At 39.7% G+C, this 25139-nt stretch overlaps 1 protein-coding gene across 4 annotated transcripts in view; it reads right to left on the minus strand.

Annotated features, from left to right (window-relative positions):
* Positions 1-25139, minus strand: part of bcl9 (BCL9 transcription coactivator) — a 36648-nt gene that overhangs the window by 5880 nt on the left and 5629 nt on the right. For all 4 annotated transcript variants that reach the window (XM_028022306.1, XM_028022308.1, XM_028022305.1 and 1 more), the window contains exons 3-7: positions 5971-6432; positions 1609-1922; positions 1302-1409; positions 1003-1183; positions 85-172 (exon numbers count right to left, since the gene is read on the minus strand). In XM_028022306.1, coding sequence (XP_027878107.1) covers positions 85-172; positions 1003-1183; positions 1302-1409; positions 1609-1922; positions 5971-6257 — 978 coding nt within the window. In that variant the 5' untranslated portion in view covers positions 6258-6432. The remainder of the gene's footprint in view (positions 1-84; positions 173-1002; positions 1184-1301; positions 1410-1608; positions 1923-5970; positions 6433-25139) is intronic.

The following is a 25139-nucleotide window of genomic DNA, read 5'->3' on the forward strand; positions in this document are numbered from 1 at the left end:
CTTTGACAGAGGAGAAGGAACATAAAGGTGTTATTAAACCACAAGCTTAAGTGTGCAACACTCTCTGAAGCTTGTATTCCTTACCAAGAGCAGGTGAGCTTTATCCTTGAAGTTTTTAATGTGGAAGTCAATGATGTTTTCTGTGTGGCCAGTTAGAACTGCATCAGCTGCCCTGAGGACCAAAAGACAGTCAGATATCAGTCATCAGATATAGCACAGCAGTGTTGCAGATGTCACTAGACATGTCATTTGTCCACAATTCTAAGGTGTGAACCTAAGCTTTGTCCACTGAAAAAGGCACAGGCGAGTAAAGAAATATAAATAAATGAAAGTTTTAATGGAGAATAGGCACACGTTTTGTTCTGCTCTTTGAAATGTCTTCTGTAAACAAACCAATGACCAATTCTAACCATGGACGGGATAAAAGATAAAGTTGGCGGACAAAATAAATGTACATTGATAAAAATGCAGCAGCTAGATAGTAAAACATGGACCTATATAACAGGTGTAATGAAATACACGTTTTAAATGCATACTAAAGTGGACAAGGGACTTGACATATTCTGATTTGAATCCGATTTTCAAACTCATGTCATTTAAGCCAGAGTTTGGATTCCAATTACCTCAAACGTCACAAAGGACACCAGGGCAGCACAATAATAAAAGATCATGCCAGAACAATAAAATTGTGAACATTTTTTGAGTACTCAAAATAACTATGTGATTGCATGTGTGAATGACTTTTTGGTATTTTATCAAGTCAAAGTAATAATTTACATCCAAAAATTGCTCAACAAACAGAGAAAATTGGCCAAAACATTTTCTGTAGGTGTTACACTACTTAAAGTGAGCTTGGTTAATTTCACAGAACAATCTTGCCAATAGCTTTAAAAGATTAGTGATGTAATTGTAATATAGTGTAGATTTTATTGATTTTTCTTTTTATAATTAATCAAAACTACTTAAAAAAAAAAAAAAAAAAAAAGCTAGCTACTCCCTTACGTGTTTGCCATCTCTGTGGAGAAGACACGGACAAGTTTTGAGCCTGATTTTTGACCACTGGTAGGTTCTGTTGTGGAGCCTTGGCCTCCCAATGTATTGTGGGAAGGCGTGGAGGAGCGACTGAGTCCAGCGTTGGAGGTAGAATGTGTGTCCTGGGCATTCACTTCACTCGAGTTACAATCTAAAAATTATAGCAGAGAGAGACTTTATGAGGCAGTAGAAACTTATTAAGAAATCCAATTCTGTTTAGGTAATCAGCAGAAGGAAAGCCACATGCTCGAGGATGTCGCCGGACTTACTGAAAAACCCTCTGTCGTCTTCATCACTTTCTCCACCAGAACACCAGTCAGTTCCACTGTACGGCTGCCTCCTCTCTGCAACACAAATCCTCTTTGCCCTGCTGTTATCTGTAGACACACACACATACACATACACACCCACAGTCCATTCATCAGCTTGGTTGAAAAGTGTCCAAAATTATCAGGGACTATAAGGTAAAGGAGTGAGATTGCACTGAAACATCTGGGAAATTGCAAAAATAAAATACCTAATCGCATCAAAAGGCTGATATCGCCTTTATCATAGCTGAAACATTTTAGTTGTTACCTTTGTCTTCATTGGTGGGCGTGCCACTCTCTGGCTGCTCGAACGACTCCACTGAGGTACTCCTTTCCCTCTTGGCCTTCACCTTGGAGCTGGGACCGGTCGTCAGGCCCTGGCCGTTTTTTAGTCCCATTCCCCCAGACACATTTTGAGCCGCTTTGGCACCCATGGTTTTGGGATCGCAGGAGGAGGGCTGTGATTGGCTGCCAGCGCTCCCTGGTTTACTCTGATTGGGCATTTTAGAGTCCATCTGGGCAGCAGTGGAGGGGGACATGACAGGAGGGGATCGTACCATGGCCTCCGTCTTAGGTTTAGGGCTGAAACACAGATGACAGATTTAATAAACACTGATACCTACTTTAGGCATTTTCTCCTTTTGTTCAAAACATGGGATGTTTTTCTCTCCATTTGCAGGAGGCGAGAAAAAAAATTGTTTATTAATTTTAATTATTTAAATGTTTATAAATGATAAGTCATTTACTAGAATTGGAAAAAGACTGCACAAAGTTACAGCACGATTCAAAAAATTTCATTTACCACATTTATACCACAAGCTTCAATTTCTTTTACTTACAGAAAATAAGAGATCAAAACACAGGTTATCGTAAATAAGAATTTGTTCTTAGTACAAATGGTTAAATAATAGTTCAATGAAATAAAATAAAGAAACATCTAACTGTGAAGTTGAACAAAAATAAAAGAGTTTGAGGATAAATAACCCAACTTCCACCAGATGTCCCAAAATAAAATACAGTCAACCAATTAGAGCTCAGATGTCACCTAGTTAATGAGGAAAGCAAGAGAAGATTAAAAACTGTGTCAAGGTGAGTTGATCTGATAAGAAACAGAGTGCACCACCCTGGACACATTACCCCCTTGGTGAAATTTGGTGGTGGCAGCATTATGTTGTAGGGATGCTTTTCTTCAGCAGAATTTAATACAGAGAGATCCAGGAGAAAGAAACGCTGCAAATGACTTGCGGCTGAACAGGAAGTCAACGTCCAGCAGGATAACCAAAAACACACAGTTTGACCTACTATAGCATAATTAAGACGGACCAGTCAAAGTCCCAAAAACTGAGAGCAAAAAAATAACACACCATATCAAATTTTACTGGATGAGAATTCGCCCCATAAAATATTGCGATCAACAAGAATATTGCTGTTTTGAGACCATTTTCAAGTAATATATTGATGACGGCATAATAATGCAAGTTCCTCCTCTCAAAGACTTTGACTTTCTCAAAGACTTTAATTTTGTAAAAAACACTCCACACTGGAACTGGAAAACAATTTAAATATCTAGAATAAAACACAGCAAACTAAAACAATTAATAAAACCACACACAAACAAACCCATAAATACCATGGTCTCTGTAAACAAAATTTCACTTGAAAAAATACTAAACATCGGAATGAAAATGATCAAGCTCACTTTAATTCATCGTGTGATTAATTGTGAAATTGCTTAATGCAATTTTTATTTTGACTTAAATACAATAACGCATTTTTTTAAAGAGAAATGGGAAAAACTGCCAGGGTCTACATGTGCAGAGTCGGTAGAGACATAGACCTTAAAGACTTGCAGCTGTAAATGGAGAATGGGGCGGTTCTACAAAGCAATGACTCAGGAGGGATAATTGCAAATGCATGCCAAACTTTTCAGATTTGTACTTTGAAAATCATTCTTCTTCTACCTAACAATTATTCACTAATCTTTATCACGTAAAAGACTCTGTAAATATATTGTGGTTGTGAGTAGAACGTGACCAAATGTTCACTACATAAAGGGGCGTGAATAGTTTTGCATGGTTCTTTGATCCGGGCACACTGGAGAGTCATAGACCATCCACCAATGGCTTCTCTTATGGAGAGCAGTGGAGTTGTAACATCCAACTGGCACAAAACGTCCCCACCACACCCTAATCTTTCTGTCTCTTCTCTTCTTCCACACAAACAGTGTAGACTCCGTACAGGCAGTGTGAAGCAGAAACCAACAAGTCCAAAGACTAAAGCCACAGCCTGGTGCAACTGTATGAACGTACACATGGTCGCGCTACTAGCAGAAAGAAAAACAAAGCCAGAGTCTTGGCAGTCCAGACAGCCGTTTCCAGGGACTCCAGAACCATGAGTCAGCGGGGAGAACTTCCAAGCCCAGCAGACTCCCTGACCCCAGAACAGTTTGCCATCACATATGAAGAGGTAAGTTAAGCAAAGATATCTATTTTGCATCAGCAGGATGCAGGATGTGGAACATCAAAACCGCAGCCTGAACAATTACTTTTTATACAGCTACAAAACTGAACATTTGAGCCACAAATTGTCAAGTTTTAGGTGTTTCCACACAAACTGAATCTGTGGCAATAAGAAGTAAGACTGGAAAAACGAACAAGTTGCAGCATGTGCAACACAGCAGGTTATCATCTGGAACATTTACTACTGGCGAGTGCACACATTCGGTACACTCGCCTCTACCTTGCTGCTCCCTTTCTCAATACTGAAGATCTACCTGATTATGAGTGGCACTGATGCCAACACAAAACAGGAAGTTACATCAGCTTTTTGTCCAGAAGCTGTAAACAAAACAGCAATTTTTCACAGAGTGGTGCAAGTATCATTTCCTGGATCTGCTGCGCTCCACAAAGACAGCACTATTGTATTTTCTGCTGAGTCACCACTGATGGAGTTCACCATTTCACACCCGATTCTCTGAACCAGTCTAGTACAAAGTCAGATCTTTGAGGGAAAAATAGAAAGATTTTTGTGAGAGCCCCTCAGTTCCTCTGGTAAGGCAGCTTCATCCACCCTCTTGGAGATGCCGTATGACAACAAAGCGGCATTATTGGTGGCAGCCGTTATCTGATAGGAACACTGGTGGGCCCGGTCAGAGACCCTGGTAATCAGCTGATTGTGCTTAGAAGGGGGCACAGACCACTGGACTAATGCTGACAACCTGGCCCCAAACCCGTCAGCGAGGCCCGGATCCAGAGGGGGAACAGAGGGAAAACTCCGCTCCGTGAACCCCTTCACCCTGGTGATAGGCACACAAGTGGAGACAGGCGCCCTCAGCTTCGCTGCCTCAGTTATGTAAGCCATTACGGCGGGAAACTGAGGTCAGATGGGGTCCGGACGACGACTTGGGGCGGAACCAAAACCGTCCCGCCAGTTCATTCGAACGTGGCAGGGGAGGTTGGGGGACAGGAAGCCCCTTAGCGCTAGCCGCCTCCTCGATCAAGCTAGGTAGCTCGAGGAGGAGCGAACCCACAGCTGGGAGCGGGGTTGAGTCGGACATACGGAGCCCGGGGTTGACTGAGCATCCGCTTAGCCGCCTCTCTTCCACTGCGGCGCTTCCCATCTGGGAAGCAACATCCAAACCACTGCTGCTCTTGCTGTCATCCTCGTCGCTGTCGTCCTCTCTGCCGGCGGAATCATCTGATTCCCGCTTAGCTTAGCCAGCATCCCGCTCAGCGTAGCTAGCATCTCCCCACGAGCAGCGACCGGACTCGGTGGGCCTGTCGCCCCACCTAGCGCCAGCCTTGAAAAAGTCTAGCCTCCGCCTCCTCTCCTCCAGTGGGAGGAGAGCACAGGAGCGGCAAGAGGGCTGAGGAGTCAGGGCGAGGTCGGTGTGTTGGGAGCCCAGGCATCCCTCTCAGATCCGGTGCCCGTCAAAAGGCATGATGTACCCCGTCTGACAAGACGGACGGGCACAAACGGACAGTACCACTAGAAAACATCTCCGATCTTAAGACAGTGCTACCTTATGCTGAAGAAAAAGAGGGAGCCGTTTGTCCGGTCTGACTGTTATTTATACAGACCAGGAAGGGGCCCACCCGGTAGGTGGGCATGGACTAAGCTTTTTTCAGTGCTGCGCTGCACACAAGGGATAAACCCACAAGCGATAGCCTTAAAGGGTGAAGCCTATACAAAATAGAACTCTCCTCAACTTTCTCCCTGACCTGTCTGTGGTGTTCCTTGGTCTTCATGATAAACAATGTTCTGTGAGGCCTTTGCAACTGGGTTTATACCAAGAATAAATTGGTGGAGTCCATCTACTAGCCAAAAACGATTGATCTAAATTTTATTTAGGTGGAGCAGAGTAAAAGAGAAGGTGTCCATATACACCCTCGGTGTATATGGGGATGAAAGAAATGAAAGTTTTAATTCTGAAAAACATTGAAGAGCGTATTTAGATTTTTCTTTCCACTTCATTTTTTTTTTTTTACTGATTTATGTTCTCTGACCACATAAATTCCCAATAAAACACACTGAATGTGTTATAATAACATAATTTGTGAAATATTTCAATGGGTGTCAATACTTTTGCAAGCAAGCAAAAGCCAGGGTGGGCGTGTGTAAGTCCGCCTACCTCTGCGTGTTGGTGGACGGGGAGTTCTTCAGCCTATTGGAGTGCATTGATGGGGCTCCCAGGACTACAGAACAGGGTGGAGTGATGAGCTGGTGAGGGCTGCCTGTGTGTGTGAGTGCCGCTTTTGCACGCACGTTCCTGGAGCCAGAGACGGGATTGGTGATGTTGGACAGGTTCCCCCGGCCGTCCTTGGCCTCCTCTCTTTCTTTCTTTGCTCGCTCCTTCTTGGTGAAATGTGTCGCTGCTGTACCTGCCGCCGCTGGCCTTTCCTCCTGCACCTCCAACATTCTCCCTACGTCCTTGTCTGTGAGTGGATGTGTGTATGTGGATGTATGTGGGTGTGTGTGTGTGTGTGTAAAATGGAAAGTGTGTAAAAACAAAAACAATAGTCGAGAAGGCTTTTCTTGTTCTTTGTGTATTATGAAACTCCCCCAAGGGGGCTTTCAACGGCCCTTGGGCACACTGCGGGTAGAAAAGAAAGAGCAAGTTAATGAGGGGCTACAGTCTTAAAACTAAACAGGTATTCCATTTACAATCACTTTAGTATTACTGCAACATTGAAATTTGGAAAAGTTTTATTTTATGAATTGAGTCAACTCAAGTTCATGGATACCAGAATAAACTCACGAGGCCCCTTAAAATAACATATTCAGTCATCAACAGGAAGAAAAAAAAAAAATATATATATATACATATATATATATATATATATATATATGTGTTAATTAGTTGTCATTTCCTTAGGTTTGATCTGGTATTGACTACATCAGTTTAGTGTCAACCTTATTTTCCACCCATGTTGTTTTACAATGTGAGCATTTTAAACAACTAATAGCTGAAACTCAACTAAACTAAAGCGTTGATCAAAGTTCAAAACCGGTGACACAATCACGATTTGACTGATTCCACTAACAATTGAATAAATGTTAGTTTACTGATAAATGTCTTTGATCCTTTTTTAAAGCTCCCCCTGAGAGGATGTGTTTGTCATTGGGAGTTTGACAAATGCCATGCTTCAACTGTGGTTGTAGTTCAACAAAATTCCAACAACGGGAGACAGGCTTGTACGAGCTGCATGAACTGCCATGTTGCATGGCACGTGCAATACCGATGAACTGGATTCCAGAATGCAACACTGGAGTTGTTGGTCTGAATGCCCCCAACGCCACGTTTACATGAAACCGCTGTCTGGAAACTGAAAGTATTTTCAGAGGCTGATTGGGAAAATGTCCTTTGAATCCACAAAAATGTTACGGTTTGACTAAACAGTGGCTTGGTGTGAATGGAGCCTAAGGCTTTAAGTCATGGACTAGTGCAAAACATTTCTGTCCCTGTTGGTGAAAATAAAAAAAAAAAGAGGCTAGCTGAGAAAACTGGACTCAGCCAAACTTAAGAGGGTTTGGTGTATATATTTTGTTTAAGCAAGATAACTCCAATTCAACTCTGGTCATTATCACATTACATAAACGAGTATGGAAGGTTTCTCTCTGAAGAACAGCTCAGCAAATTAAATTCTTATTCACTCTATGGAGAAATCACTAATGCTCAATAAAAATGAGGTTTTTATCCCCAGAGAATTTTGGTGCATAACAGCACGTTCTTGTGAAAGAAAGACGTTTCCCTTTTGAATGTGGAGTTTTTTTGAAGTTATAAACCCAACAAAAGATCTAAGTTTGAGACAAAGAATTGTGGCAGAACAGTAAAAAAAAACAAGCGTTTAGATTTTTATAGTACTGTATATCGTGAGTGTAGTATAAACAAGGATGAATATTATTTCTTTGTAATAAGAGGGTGGCCAGGATTGTGGTAGAATGTTATTGAAATGTTAATTTATTTCAGTAATTCAATTCACTAAGTAAAACATATTATATTGTGTAATTATACACAGACTGATGTTTAATATACGTTTCTATTAATTATGATGATTTTCCACTTACAGTTAATGAAAACATAACATTTAAGATTAGAATATTACATCAGACCAATTAATAAACATTGCCATGGAAATGTTAGCTTAATGAAAACCATGTTTAATGCCAGCCTAAAGGTTATTTACATACGAGCCTTATTGGAACGCATATTCTTATTTATTGAACAAGACTGTATATCATGACTGCAATATCAGTGTGCACAATGTTGATATTGCAAAGGACTATTTGGAATGTTTGCAAGAAGAGATGACTATCTTCTAAGCTTCATAAACTCATATTTTCCAAGTCAATCATTTTAAGCCCTACGGATGTAGTCTCACTGAAGTAGATGCCCATATTTGAGACAAAGGACAGTTTCCAAAGGGCTCAAGACAGATGACAGAGTAGAGTGAAGAAAATTATAGAGGTTTATTGCAGCTTTAATTTTCCAAGCAAAATTCACAATTTTGTAATTGCTTAACTTTTGCAGAATTGTCAAAAGTGTTCAGTGGTAAGTGATAAGCTCTTAATCCCAAAAAGATCTTTCTTTTATTCAAGTTCAAAACTGTAAGCAAAGAATTTTTTTCATTGATGAAATCATCATGCACAATATTTTTACCATTACTTTGTGAAGATGGATCTTTTGCTATTATTTCAGGCATTACATTTTATTTTATATACAGCATATACTATGTTGGACAGAAACACTAAATATTGTCTTTTTTTTCTGGCTGCTGAACAACTACTTAAGTTTAAATACTTAAGAAAATTCATTGTTCCCCATGAAAAACAGAACCGTCTCTAAGATGATCCATCTGTAATATGATTACGATATCATAGTAGTACACTTTGAGACAACAGAGATTGAATTTAAAGTATCACGAGGAATCAAATACCCAGGTTTGCAATCCACTCCAAACTAGCCAGTGTCTGAACAATGAGGAGCACAATCCTGCTAAAAAAGAAGGCAGCCCAGGCAGTCGGATTACATTGTCATCCTGCAAATATTTAGGAGCTCTTCCAAAAACACTCAACATTGTAACTGGCTCCAGAGTTCCCCTGGAGAGAGGCAGACTGTGTGGAGTGTTTGAGAGGGGGGGGCAGACAAACACAGCGGCTCCTGCTTGGACAGCAACACGCTCCTCTCAGCTGGTCTACAGGAGGAGTGATTTACAACTGTCAGCGCCGCAGATCGCTGCTACACACAAACAGAAGCCGACAACACCAAAACCAAATGAAACTGTGGGACACCAGAGAGGATCCTCTTCAGACAGGTGTTGAACTCATTCCTTGCTAGTTACAAAAATGTGTCACCAAAATGGCGCAAGATTAGCTTCGTTTCAAGCCAAAGCTAACTCAGCATCATGGAAGTTCAACAGACTAAGCTAATGAAGGTAGAAGGCAGAGATAAAAGTGATTAGACACAAGCCGGCCCAAAGCAAAATAAAACAGAAAACGTAAAATTTTAGAGACCATAAAGACTTGATCATCAAATAAAATCCACAATCCAAATTACTGATCTTCAGTGTAACTGGGCTTCATTTAGTGCTTCACTATGCCAGATTGCAATCATCAGTCCTCGTATGATGCAGAGATGTAGGAGTTGCCCTGTTTTTATAATCTGCATGCAGATTAGACATTTAGACAGCTGGATGGGCTCTTGCTGCCCAAACCTGATACAGATATTCATCAAAATGCTGAAAAAAGATGGAAAATAAAAAAGCGATGAAAATGTTGGTTAATTATCACTGAAATATTCAATAATAAAATTGCAACCTTATGTTTTTCTAATACAGTGCAGCCCTATTATCTCCCAAGATACACATGGGAATCTGAAGGATTTCAAGGAACTGAAAGAAAGCAGACATAGACAGCTGACAGAAATAATTATTGCATTTGGGAAATATAAATATATAAAGCATATTGACTACATACGCAAAGTGCTTTTCAAAAATCCAGATAGTAATGAACAGTGAATTGCAAAGAAGATTAAAGGATAAGTTCCTTAATCTCTTAATTTTTGAGATTCCCGTTCACATTTATAATGGTTTCCACTGGAGGTGTGTAGTTTCTTTACATCAGATTTAAATAAACTATAAAATACTCACCCATCTAGGTAACACTAACAGCAAAAGCTACCTCTTAAAACTAACCAAACGGATCAGCTCAATCTTTTTGAGACCTAATTTTGCGGAGGAAAGAGGCAATCTCTTCATGCCTGCCTTAACCTTCCACTTCCTCTTCCTCTTCCACTTTCAGATCCATGCTCTGTTTCTCCAGTCAGTAAAGTTATCCAAGTAAGGTCTTCAAGCCAGTTGTGCCGGTTCCAAAAACGAATCCACAGAAAATCATATTTTGTTTCTTTGAATCATAATTTATAGCAAATCAAGGTCCAGCCTCCAGCTCATTCAGCCCTAACTGGCATGTATGCCCTCCAGCGGTTCCATCAAAGCCTAAACATGAATTTTACACAAATGTGTCTGAAGCGAGGATGTGCCCGCACAGAGACACAAACAGTATGAAGTGTCAATCATCTGTTGCCTCTAATTCCCCACTAACGAGACACTAATTGGAGAGCTTGCTGACATGACTGTCACGAGGAATACACTGATCCACAAACGCACCAGGTGTGTACTCTACAAGCACAAAGACAACAAAGCTTCATTCAAGTAATCGGAGAGATCAATCTCACTTTTTCTGCAGTAAAAGAAACTGAACTGTCTATCATGAGGAAGACGCGGTGCTCAAGTTCATTATAGGTAATGGGAAAACAAGATAATGAGGCTCCAAATATGAGCTTTTTTCCTATAAATATGAAGCGCCAGATGAAAAGGAAGGCGGAAAATAGTCTGATTGGATTTGGGGTTTATTTATTTTATGCTTATGTAACAGTCATCGTACTCTGGTTACAGGGTAGACCCCTCCCAGCTACGTCAGCAAATCTCCTTATAAGAGGGAGAAAATAAGAGCTTTTCATCAGCGTCGTTTCCGGCAGTTTTCTCCACAGGTAAGGTGAAGGATTAAAAGAAGAAGGAAACTCTGACCTTGCTGCCAGCTTGTTTTTCATTTTAAAATGAGGAGGGGGAAAAAAATTCTCCCACACATACAAACACACAAATCATCTCTTTTTCCTCATCTTAGCCTCGCTGTTGGCTGCAAAAAGGGCCCTGCTGATGTTTTAGCCTTATTTATGCAAATCCCATTTTGCGGTTCAGTCAAAATAGAGTATTGGTCTCTCTTTCTAGCTCTATTTCTCTCCTACCCGCCCTCCGTCTGCTCGGCCTCCATCTCAAGAGCCGCCTCAGCCCATTATTTGTTTAGGGCGATATCAGACACATTATTTCCACCTCTCCCCGCAGTTTTCTGCAAGAATACACAAAACGAGCGGCCATCAGTGACGTTGTGAAGAAGCAGCAGCTAACTGTCAATAGTAGAAAAACCACCGTGTGTCTTCACACAGCATCACAATTTGCACCCTCCTGGTGATTGAACAAGCTAAATCAGGAGAGCAATGTAAAACTTGGGAACACAACCTGTTGAAAAATATTTTTCCATTGACTTAATTTTTGTTTTTAATGTCTAAAATTCTATCAGGATGATTCATCTGAACCCTAAAGAAATAAGAACCTATCTAGACGTCTTGAATCGAATTTTGATTAGAAGCTACAGTGATTTATTTTAAGTGAATACTTTTCTATGAATCCATCAGAGTCAACTTTATTATTTTTTAGTGACATCTATTTTATCCAATTCACTCCAGATGGCATGGATCCAATCAGATATCACATTTGTATCCAAAAGAGATGGTTAATCATAGAGCTGATATCGTGCTGATGCCACGGTAACAGTCACTGATCCAGAGTCCCTGGTTTTGTGTTGCTGCAGATCATCTTTTGGCCGATTTTAGTCTATAGGGTTAAGCTTGCAGCCAAAAAGATCAAATTAAACTATACATGGTAATCTCATAGATTTACAGTTTTATATTTAGTTTTTGCTGTGTGTCTTGAGCAAACATTAAGACCTTTTAAAGTTACATTAGACAAGAAATTAGCTTTGGCTAATGAACAAGGTGGCTTTCAGAAATTTGCTTTATTATTATAAGTCTCTGTCATAAAATGTGCAAGAACTGGAAATGTCAAGAGCTTGTAGGAAGAAACAGGGTCAAATATTTTCCATCTGTTAAGTACATAGAGCGGCTGTGCTTACAGTTAGCAATGCTAACTGTGCTAATCGCTCACAAAAGTCTTTAACACTGCTTAAAAGCGTCACTTTTACGCATTTCTGACTTTGCTTCACAAATATCTTACAGCTCCTCTTTATTGGGCTGGTTCTGGTGCCACGTTTTCAGTCTTTTACATTCACATGCTAACAATTAACACTTCACTGCAGGAGAACTGTTACCAAGTAATGTCACTGGATCTAGAGGCTTTCAAGGAAACAGAACTGTATTTGTAATATATTACAAATATTTTACCGAGATCAGTAATATTAATATTTCAAACAATGCAATATTTATTGTTGAATGTGTTTAAGGTGTCAGGCATTCACATTTTCTGTACTCAGAACCCCTACAAGTCTAGGACTATATAAGCTAACCTAATAACTTGCATCTTCAAATATTATATTTGCAACTTACACCTGTAACTTGAAAATTTAAGCAAGTTAGACAAAATTTAAGCCACAACCTCAAACACGGGAAACCATAAGCTTTATATGGACTATTTTTGAAAAAAATCCCTTGGGTTGTCGTTAACTGCCATTGGATGGAAGGCAAATGTAAATTTTTAGTGGATGGGATGTTGAAGATGCCTAAAAATAGTGATGCAATTGTAATAATTAAAAAAGAAAAGAATTAGGAAAATAGAGGTTAATTATACTAAATCTTGTCATCAGAATATTCAGAAATAACACAATTACATGTTTTCCTGATGTCACGCAGGCCTTGTTTCAACAGATATTCAAGTACAGATGATGGGATCAGAGCCAAAAAAAACTTTATTGAAGCAGCACACACCTGGAGACTTTAATCATTAAAATACTCAAATCCTCTCCAGCGATCTATCTGGTTAGGTTCTCCACAGTGATACAAAGAGACACAAGGGATACAGAAACTCATTGGACGATTTTGAGTAACTAACCTTTCAATCATGTGTTTCAATCAAGCTGGAATACCAGGGAAGAACCCACATGTTCGAATAGAAAAACCTGGCAACTCCATGTAGAGAGACCCCAGAGTGGGATTTAAACCAATAACCTTCAAGCTGAAAGGCAACAGTTCTACCAACCAGTATATAATTATTATTATATTATTGTATATTATATGTTGTATTACACTGCATTTCAAGTGCAATACCATTAGCTGTGAAGTGTGTTTACTGAATTATTAGGGTCAATAATAAATTGAGGACATCCATGTTTTACTTGGGTCTTTATTGATAACAACAAAACAAAAAACGTGCAGTACAACTGGGTGTTCATGTCTCTGCTTGAAATGCAACAAAAGGCAGAACATGAGGCAATAACACAAATGCAAATAAGGACTTGCTCAATGCTCAGAACAATGACATCGGTTAGACATACATACCTCCCCCTCTGACTCAGGAAACACTCACCTGTTGAGGTGACTTCCTGAGAACACTATTTTAGCACGCCACACCCTGCATTAGCACTCATGATTAGCTCTCAGTGCACACAGAATGCGAGGAATGCCGTGTGTCGCTAAAGACAGAGCTTCAGCATTTGATGTGATGCATCTTCCCTGACAGAAATGACGAGAGAGACTCAACTTCCAGAATCTACAACCGGTGTCCTGTCCCCACCGAAACCAGGTCATTCAAATATTTACCTTGAACTCATAAACTTTTCCGCATTCTCCACGCTGAATAGCTTCAGCCTGAGAACAATAAATATGCAGCTCCTTCCTTCTCCTCCCAGGTTTTACCTTGACCCTGAATTGAATCGTTAGGACTAGTCGCAGCTATTTCTGCTGATCTGCCCAGCGTTTCCTCACTCATCACCCCCACTTTCGGCTCCTCTGCTCTTCTGGTCAGCAGACGATGTCCCTCCATCCCCGGGGAGGCGACATGTGTATACTGTCACATTCTGTCATATACAAACGTGCTGACAGAAGCCTCACCGTGTCCGTCACAAGAACGGAGGTGGCAATGCAAACAGGACGGGAGAGGGGTGCCACACAGATCTACTGCTCCAAGTGAGGGGAAAGAGGTGGGGGGTCATTAAACAACTCCCTCTCTTGACAGAGCGAGAGGGTGGGTGTCTGTGTCCCAGACGTGGACGCTCACACACACAGCTGAGTCACTAGTGACACATCTGCTAGCGTAAGCTGGGCACGGTGCCATGTGTGGCGGCCAGCTCGAGCAGCAGGCTTAGCAATCGGCTCCCTGGCTCGCTCCGTCTAACACACACACACACTTCACCTCGCGCTTCCATCTCTGCCCATCTGCCCTCCGTCTCCTCAACAAGAGGTCTTTCTCACACAACTACTCAATCTTCTAAAGGAAATGAAACAATAAAACTGAAAGACCAGCAACTGTGTACCTCTGGTTGCAAAAAGGGGCATAAAATCGCTAGAAAAATGTCAAATCGAAATGAAGGATAAGCATTTTACAATAATTTGCATAGCATTATTAAACAATATTGCTTAAAAACAAGAAAATGAATCAAAGAAACTTGCATAATTTCTGCTTCAATGACAGTGCTTATACCTTTATCTTGTATTACATATTATTATCCTATATTAATATGTAATATGTACTAGCTTTAGGACCAAGGATGGGCTTGTTATTGGCTTCAGGAAATACAGATGTTTAATTTGCAGTGGTTTCAAAACTGTTGACACTTTCCATCACACAACTCCTGCAATTTAAAGTAGCGATGGACCAATCTAACTTTTTTGGTAGAAACATTTCTCTAGTTACATTATTCCTTTGCATGCAATACAACTTATGTCCTTAATTTTTATAAGATTTTTATCTAACATGACAAAGTGCAAGGAATATGCTGCTAGTTGGTGCATTTACTGACCGAAAATGGTTGGAGTTCTTAGTTTTGAGGCAATAAGGAATCTTGTTTGTTTCCAGTAACTGAACTGCTGATCATTGACCAGAACCAATCAATTGGCGCATCTCTATTAAAATGTCAGAATAAAATATGACTACCTAATTTTGGGTGTGATTTTTCTTTGTAATTGATTTCACACTGTTTTTGTTGAGCTGCTTACAGCCATAAACAAAACGAATGTGTTGCATGCAAATCATCATACATTTTGTGCACTATGACTGTATTGAAACTACATACTGTGATCTTTAACAAATAAAAGGCAGGAAAATGCACTCACTGGCAGCTTAAAAAGTAAAAGTATCATGTGAAGAATAAAGAAAAAACAGCAAAATTCTTATATCTGGTTGATCGGTGCACCACTGGTGTAAAGTTTTTTTTAATCAAAGGCAAGGAAAGTACAGAGTAATGCATCTCTTCCGCCTGCTACCATGTGTTGCCAGTCATCTGGCTGAACAGAGGCTACGACTAACTGGGAACCATTACTGTCATGCAAGGTAACTTTTAAAACTTCATTTGGTGAGGCATGAGATGCATATCTGCTTAGCAGCTGACTGCAGGTTAGCAGACAAAGCAAAAAATAGCTATCCAGCTAATATTAGTTTGCTATACTCTCTAAACAGCACAGCTGAAAGGGATAATATTACAAAATCAATAAACTACGTCAAAGCTTAGCAGATGTCTATTCTATAATTTTGCTTAAGCCCATGGTTGAAATTAAAATGCTAGAAGGCATAAATCATTATGCAGTGTGGACCCAAGCCCAATCGCAGTTCAGTATTTGCAAATTCTGCTTGCTCAAAGGTTTTTCTGTAAAATGCAACTCCATGTTAGTGACAGAAAACCCACCTATTTGTAGATTTTTTTCACATAGAGCATATCTAAAATCAGTGTTGTATAGTAACGAAGTAAAAATACTTCACTACTTTACTTAAGTATATTTTGGAGTACTTCATACTTTCCTGGAGTATGAAAATTTTTGATGACTTTCACTTTTACTTCACTATATTTCCGAACTTAATTGCGTACTTTTACTCCGATACATTTTCAATGTATGATTTAGTTACTCGTTACAAAAAAGCGAGAGAGAGAAACAAAGTGTTTTGACCCCACCTACTGATTAGCAAGTAGCAAGTAGGCTACCGAACAAAGTCCGTAGCCTACTTGCCTGGGCTTGTTCATCACCACCAATAGGATACACCTGTTTCGCTTCTCCCATTAAACACAAAGCAAGTCTCGCAATCAGTAGCAGTCACATGGAGGAGGAGACGGAGACCACAACGACTGCAACTACGTCGGACACGGCTCCAGGGGAACCACCAGCTGGTGATGAGAGCTCATGGCCTTATTTAAACACAATACACTCTTTCGTGGGTGTTAAAGATTCGTCGTACCGCATGCAGTTTATGTTATTCCTGCCCAAAGATGTGGAAATTCTATCTTACAAAAACTCCCCGTCCCACTTGAAGAAACACATTGAGGTAACGTCTTATGAAATGGTTATAATCCTCTTGTTTCAGTAACTATAGCTTGGTCACTAGACACTACTGTATTGTGAAATCTTGACCATAAATGAACTTTGTTTGGCATTGTTTCAGTTCCACGCGTGGTGTATTTAGCTTAGGTTTAATGTTGACTGTAGCAGGCTACCTAGACTCCTCTGTTCAAGGGGGGACAGAAGCCATAGCGATAGCAATTTAGACTAAATTTAACGAATATAGGAAAGGCATGCAAGTTCAAAACCAGGTTTACAGATGCCAATAAGCTGCATTTCCCTCCCAATTCTTTTTTTCTTTTGCATAATGACCAGTTGTGTGCACCACCTACTGACTGTAGCATTGACTGATTCACTGATTTGTGAAGTAGAGTAATCGTAACAGATCTTTTTCTTCATGTTGGCCGCATTTTCTGTACTATTTATTTTTCTCATTTTCAGCACTGACCTTACTTGAAGGGAAAACTTAAGGCTTACAAAAACTTTGTATTTTCTGTCCTGGAGGGTATACTAAGAAGCTGGTTCAGTTGTAAAGCAGGCTAAGTTAACCTTGTGCTATAGGTAAAGCACCTAATTTTCTTAACTAAATGATGCCTGCAGGTATATCTATTAGCAGGTTTAATTTTGCCTGCACTTGGTTGTGTACATTATTTTAAGTGTATTTGACAAGTTTACCAAAATATAAAAAATGTCATTCAAACTGCATTTGCCTTGTTTTACTTTTTACTTGTACTTTTCATTACATTACTTGAGTACATCCATTTTTACAGTAATTTCCATACTTAAGTACAAGAAGTTTCAGATACTTTAAGACTTTAACTCAAGTAACATTTCAGTCAGTGACTTCGACTTTTACCAAAGTCATATTTTGGAGAGGTACTTGTACTTTTACTTGACTCTGAGATTTCAGTACTTTATACAACACTGTCTAAAATGGTCAAAAGAAAAAATGCAGCTGTGGAGCTAAAACACCAATACCAAAATACCACTGCAACTTTACACAGTATTGTTTGCCAACTGAAAAGCAACCAATCCTGGAGAACCATTTAATTTGCTTGGTGCTGATTGACTGTACCCCAAGGAGGAGAGATAAGGAAAACCATAGATGTGCTAAGACAGCTTCTACAGTGTGTGTATTAATGCAAATTCAGGAATACTTGGTGTGTGACCAATTAAAACAGTTTGCTATAAGCCATTTTAGAGGGGCTATATAACAAATTTTGTTTTTCGTCAATACTGTGAAGAAATCCAAATAGTCCCTCAGTCTAACTCTGATGGACAGGTTGGCTTTCTAGGAAAGTTGGTATGACAAAACAAAAGCTGAGCTAATGCTAACTTCTAGAAGCTAACCACAGGTGTGTGCAGCTAAGGCAGCAACATATCTTCTGATGATTGCACAACAAATCTGCACTCTACTGCTTAACATTACAGTTTTGTTCCTACAGAATGTTCATATTTTCTGGTCAAATTATTGAGGAATTATAACAACCAGCAACATATGGTGCATTTCTACAATACGGTTCCTGAAAGCTTTCTCCTTCGCTTTATTTCCCGGAACTTTTTCATCCTTGAAGCTGTTTTTGTGATTTTGTGTCTGAAATACGAGCCATTAACATAGATTATGTCCTCTGACACAGAACAGGTGCTCCTCCTGCAGGAGTACTACTGCACTGGAAACACAGATAATACCATAACGTGGTTAATAGTAAAATCAGACAAAACCTATGTTAATCACAGAGTGTGGTTATTCTTTTTTCAGCGAGCTGACCTGCAGTGCTTAGCAACTTATGATCCATCCAGATGGAGAAAATTCCATCTAATTAAAAAGCTTTTAAGCTGTAGGAAAGATGAAAGATTTTAGTGGTTTTGAAACTGACTTTTTAAAACCTGTGATGTAATCAGCTCACGTCACAGGCAGCTAATAATGATTCGGTCTAGGGAGCTCCTCATGCTAAAGAAACCGTAAATGCACAAAATATGCAAAGAGTTTAGAATCTGCTAGTCTGTCCAGCTGCCAATTAGCTCTAGGTTGCTTTTCTTTTGGCTCTAATAAGGTCAAGTGGTCCATTTGAGACCAGATAAATCTTTCAAAATTTTAAATTAAATGTCTGCTATGATTATTAAAAGTTTTCTACAGTTAGAAATGCTGGGACCAATAAGACCTCCTGCTGAAAAGCTGATTCAGGATGTCATGCTGTGCAAAGTGAACATTTTTCCCTGCAAACAGCAGATACTACGTACAATGTAAAACGGATTGATGCACAAATTTTCCCTATTGAGACCTTTCCCTACCTGTAGACCCCTAAAGAGAAACTCTGCTGCCCTCTGCAGAGACCCTCATCTACCCTCCCTACCCTTAATGGTTCTCTCTGGTTCGTGACCCCCTCCCCTCCTCTGTCCGCACATTCGCTCCCACACTCTGGCCACATTCCTGCCCCGCTCATGCTGAGAGGACGTCTCCCTCTGACTACAAGCATTGTGGGAAGTCCCAACGGCAAGGCCTTTCAGAGGCCAAGCAGACTGTTGAGGTAGAATGTAGAAGGCATCTGTTGGTTGCTGGTCATATAGAGAAGCATACAGCTAAAAAAAATATTTTTGAGCATCAAAACCAAAGGGAAGGTGAAGTAGCTGGTTTCACAACTGGTAAAACCATGTCTCACAGTTCAGGTTTCTCCACTAACATGTTCATCCATCACCAAGATATATTGTAGTGAATAGGGCTGAAACGATCCCTCGAATGATTCGAGTACCTCGATTATTAAAATTCCTCGAGGAAAATTTACCTGCCTTGAAGCTTCGTTAATTTGTTTTATTATTTAGCGCAATGTGTTCCGGCCGGAACATTATGTGCATTGTGCGGAGCTCTGACTTCCGCCTCTGAGTTGTTGACAAATGCGAAGTGTTAGCGGCATAACATACAATTTTCAAGTTCGGCCCATGGGGATTTTATTGATATTATTAATGCCTGGGCTTTCATCGTTTTTGGGGGACCAGCTTAAAATGAATGGCACGATGCCTGGAGAACGGCAGCCTTTCTCCTCCAGAATCTGATAGTACAGAGCAAACGGCGGGAAGAGTGCTGCAGGAGTATTTATACAGGTGAGCAGATAGTCTGGACACGGCAGTCAGCTGAGTAGTTGATGTTTATGGTGCAAGTGTAGCTTTACGGACGAACCGCACAATAAATTTCATATCGTCCCGGTCTCAACAAACGGGTGGCGGAAATCATCGTGGCGGTACATTGCTGGTAGATGAGTTTCTGAGTGTGACGAACGAAGGTGCCGTAAATATCCTGTATTGCTCCCCCCCCGTTCTTACTTTCGTCCCCTGGTCTACCGGTCCCCAGACTTAAGTTCGTCTGTCCCCTAGCCTATTTCCTCCCCTCCACCCCCATCTTACGTTCGTTCGCTCGCCTGCCACCCGCCCCCACCACCCAAAGCCCCCCACTCCAGACGACATTTCCCGTATTCTCAAACCCAAAGCTTGACAGGTATGGGGCAAGGTGACAATTCATCTATTAAACTGACTGAAGATGAATACATAAAGTAAAAGCCCTAGTACTGAACAAACCTGGCCGATTACACAATAGATTCCATTATTACACCACATAATTAGAAGTAAATTAGCTCCAAGTCAGAGTGTTTTCATGACTAACTTAAGTTTACACTGAAGATCTGTCCTACTAAATATAGAACCAACATCCAGCTAGACGCACACATGCATGCCCACACGCAGCAGTACTCCGCTGTCCCAATAATGTCCGAGATGTAGTGAGGTTTATGGCAAGTCCTACTCCCATGAGTCACAGCTCGCTCATTTGCATTACTGTCCGAGCTTCTCTTAGGCTCCTCCACTTGATTCCATAGCTACAAAACCTGTTCGCCCACAATGCTAATATGGTGCAAATGCACTGATACCTGCTAAATGTACCAGGTAGAATGGGCACTGGAACAACCAGCTCATTTATTTTGATGTCCCTGAATCCAAACATCGTTTTACACCCTTCCTCATCGGTTTGACTAATTCTGTCTCTCCATTAAATCTTTTCATGATGATTTGAAAGGAACAAAGTCTGCAAAACTACTAATATTACAACACTAAAAATAGTATTTTTTCCATGACAATGTACATATTTTTAGTTCACTACAAGACAAACACATTCAATTTGTTCGTATTAATCAGCAACTAAGCAAAAATGCCAACTTGTCCAAATTAGAAGCGGCGCTAGAGCTATACGCAAACTTTCTAATGAAGAAGAAAAGAATAAATTGGCCAGAGATAGGTTCTGGCACATTATCGGCAGGTCAAGTGCTGAAACAAAATTCACATTCACAATAGCGTAGGAAAAATATTTGCTATTGTAACCGTTTGGTATAAACATAAAACTAGGGCTGGATGATATAAAATAGAATTCTTCAGTCCAGTTCGGCAAACATTTACTAACATCCCTGCTCCATCAAACCTTGAATGAATGAGCTCAGCATGTCATCAGGTTCTGCAGAGACGATTATGAGTCATTCATTTAATGCGGGTTGGAACAGAGATGTAGCAATAAGTTGCAGGACAGGGACTATGAAGCACTGGAGTTGGATAACTCTGACATCACAAGGACAATGTTGGTTGGATTTAATCCACATTCCCCCTCTGATCTCCTCCGTCTTTTCCATCATTATATCCCATCTTTGAGTTTTAAGATCCGAGTATCTTTCTTCCATTTTACATGAGGTATGTCAAACTGATGAGATATTGGCAAGCACAGAATGAATATGTAATATTTAATGAACTCAAGCAGTCTCATGTGATGTTCATATGACACAATCAATGACAATTAATTATGCCATTGATTGTCATAATTAAGATTTGACGTATTATGCAGCTCTACATAAATCTAAAATAAAATAGTACAAAGCCAACACATTTCCAGTAGTATTTATTTGGTAGAATTTGAATATTTTTAATCGAAATCTACCTAATTTACCACTTTGTTAAAAATAACAGAAGTAATTATTCTGTAGGAAGTACCAAAACATGTAGAAATAACCTTTTTAAAGGTCAATCAGCATAGCAAAAAGAAATTTTTGAACTATTTTGTCAAATGCAACAAAAGAGAGCAAGATATTTTTTCAATTGTCGATTGAATTTCAAGACCTGAAAGATTCCCACATGGCAATACAAAACCATAAATATAAAAAGTTTGGTTCTTCGGTGAGTGGTGTACAGCCACACAGCATAGACCACACACCATATACAAACATATTACCCTCACAAGCATTCAGATGCCTGCCAGAAAATCTCTCAAGATTAAACGCGAGTTCAGAGGAAACATGGCCAACGAGGAACAAGCAATCAATTTAAAATTCTCAGCAAATCATTGATTTAATCAAACAAATCCCTCATCGGGAGCTCAAAGAACAGAAAGGGACTTATTTCCAGTGGACTGGCCTCAATTTACACTGTTAACAATAATAACACAGAACTCAATACTAAGCCCTTTGAATGATGTGAAGCATATAAAGTTTATGATAAAAACAGAAACTGAGGTTTAATAGGAATAAAATGAGATTTTCTCAAAAAGAATTTATTTTAAATATATTTGGCACCACATAGTGAACAAATCCCTCACAAATGTTTTTCTAAAATGTTATTCCTATTTTTCTTTTATTATAGCCACGACAATTAATTCTTCAACATTTTAATGCTAGCTAAAGAGCGCCTAAGCTTACCCAATTGCCTATTTTGTCTATCATGCATTCAAAGTTGATTAGAATCCCAGCTATAGCAGCCGGTTAGCTCCAGCAGACAGCAACTCTACAGCCACAGACCCATCCTCTGGGGGCTCTCTGTCTGCGTCAGGAATGTCAATCACAGCAGAGAAACATGAAAACGGATGGACTGGTTCACTCTGACTCAGCGGACACATCCCTGAGGATCGTGTATGGGCAACCATCTCCCACCGTCTGCTCCCCTTTACCCCCCCCCTCCCACACACACACACACACACACACACACACACACAAGAGCATGACCTCGTACACCAAAAGATATGAAATGCAGCCAGTAAGAGAAGAAAACAAACACATTTATACTTTATTTACCGGCAGCTGCCGTATGTCATCCTATAAGATTTTTTTGTCACCAATTCTTGCTTTGTTTTTATTGTTACGATTACTACAAAACTCAAAAGTTGTCAATCTCCAGGACTTTAAGCTGAAACTCATCAAAAATGAATGAAACTCACACTTAGGGATAGGCCTGTCGCAATAAGCAGTAAATCAATTAATCGCATGATAAATTAAAATGAGCTCAATCATTTCCATTTGCATGATTTATCGTTTTTCTCTCTTTAATCCAAAAACAGGATGACAAAAGTCTTCATTCTCCTACTGCTCCCCTGTAACAAACCAGAGTGTTGCCACATGCTTGCTGAGGAGGAGCGACTCCTCCAAACTCAATGACTCGTTGCAATCAGCTGGGCAGTCAAACATAGAAAACCTTTTACCAACTGGCATTGTATACTGAATTTGACTGCAGTGTATTACAATGAGGATTAAATTGGGATATATGCAATTTAATTCGAGTGTGTATATATTATTGGGTTGCTATCATTGATCTGATTTTACATTTCTAGATATGAAAAGACCCCTTTATCTTATAAAGTGAGAATCAGTGCTATAAATGAACACAAATGGTGAATTTGAGCTGGAAAACAAGATAAATAACACAAGTTCATTATTTTGTAACCCTTTCAGCTCAACTTCATGCCACTTAACTTCACATAGGCAGTATTTGTGTCCCGTCTCTCGTTTGTCTCAGGGTGTGATCTGATTACAAGCGGGCAGCACTAAATACGGACATGAAAACGCTCGAGATGGATTTAGTACGCCTTGGAATCTAATCGCTGGATAATAAAATGAACAGTGGTTTACCAGAGGGCTTTTTTTGTTTGTTTCACTCATTGTAAGGAGTTTATTACAGTGACTGTGCTGTAAAATGCTGAGTGTCAAACATTCTAACAATATGAAGTTTCACGTGGTTTACACATAATTTTAAAATCCCCCAAATTTTTAATACAAGTCAAATACAGAAGAAAGCTAAGTAAAGTACTACAGAGCAGCCCCTCTTTCACCTCTTGCTGTGCACTGCCAGTCAGCTGGATAAAACAAAGCCACAGAACTACGGCTGGAACATACAGCAAAGACAGAGTCCAACATTTAGAAATATGACCGGTCACAAAACTCATGGCTGCATCTATGACTCACATTCATGAAATGCTGCTTTAAAAGTTGGCAAGCTACAAGAGGAGTGCATGTTCTGCAGCTTACTGCAGGCTCTGCCCAAGCAGACAGTCTCACTAATTAGCCGGCTTGTGTTACTTTATTACAAAAAAACATATAATATGTCACACAATAAGAATGCGCACTTAAAATCTACCAAGAAACTGAGGAGACTTTAATTTATACATTTCTGACAGTGAAAATACATGCACATTAGTAATAACTATGGTAACTAGAATAAGGAATACAGTTTTAGCTGAACAATTCATCACTATATCAACGTGTACAATGTCGAATTGCAAACGACTGCTTGGATATAATATTTTGAAGATCCTATGCATTGAATTTCTGCCTTCAGATAAGATATCTGGCCACTAAGATGAACTTTTACTTACCATGTAATACAAACTCAGAGAAAATGTGGGTAGTATGATAATGTTGTGTATTTATAAATTGTATAGTCTTATTATTTTGCAGTATCAGGAACAATTGTTTTTCTGTTTTGACTGAAAGCAGCAAAATCATGTTACATTGTTTTTGTTTTAAGTTTTATGTTTTAAGTTTTTATGTAAAAGCAACAATAATTGGATATTTTTACTTGTCATCAGGGAGAATCTAAGTCAACCAAATGAAAGTAAGTCATGAAAATCTGATACCTGAGAACATATTTGTAAGAAGTCTACACTTTATGTTACAACTAAAACAATTACAGTGCCAACCAGCAGCGCTTTGAAACTCCATAAGAGATTATAGTTTTGCAATATGACAATTTTATAACAAGAAGAACAATTTGTTAATTAAATCTATCTGGGAAACACAAGTATGAGATCTGGCTATTGTTCAGCATCATTTTAACGCCAAGCTGTATTTTTATTTGTCCTGGGGGAATCCTTCATAATTACTCCAGTATAACGGCTAATGTGGATGAATTAAAATCGCTAATGAATTGTGAATGAACCTCTTAGTCAAAGACTCAGGTACATGGAGAACTGATATGTTCTCTTAATGGAAACACTTTAAAGTTTCAGAGACTACCACAGCAAAACAATAATAATGAAGCGGGGTGGAAATAAACATTTGAAGTAATAGACAACCAGTCGCAATGGGGTCTAATCTGCTGTGCGGCTCGGGAGGGGACCGACAACCCCCCCGCTACTGACTACACAAGCAAAAAAAGAGGAGGACTGACTCCCTGACACGGCCCTCCACGTCAGATGCAAAACAAACCCGCCGAGTTTTAATTAGAAAACCCATGAAGCAAACAAATGCATGGAAACTTGAGAAGCCAATACACAAAGGCAAAAATAAATCTTTGCTGCCATACATCGATATCCATTTCCCAGAGTCCTTCACCCCACTGTGGTTTTTGGTTAACACTCTTCTGGATTAGATAGTAGATAAATAAACAGTGAG

The sequence above is a fragment of the Xiphophorus couchianus genome, chromosome 7 (genome assembly GCF_001444195.1).
Source record: "Xiphophorus couchianus chromosome 7, X_couchianus-1.0, whole genome shotgun sequence".
NCBI classification, from domain to species: domain Eukaryota; kingdom Metazoa; phylum Chordata; class Actinopteri; order Cyprinodontiformes; family Poeciliidae; genus Xiphophorus; species Xiphophorus couchianus.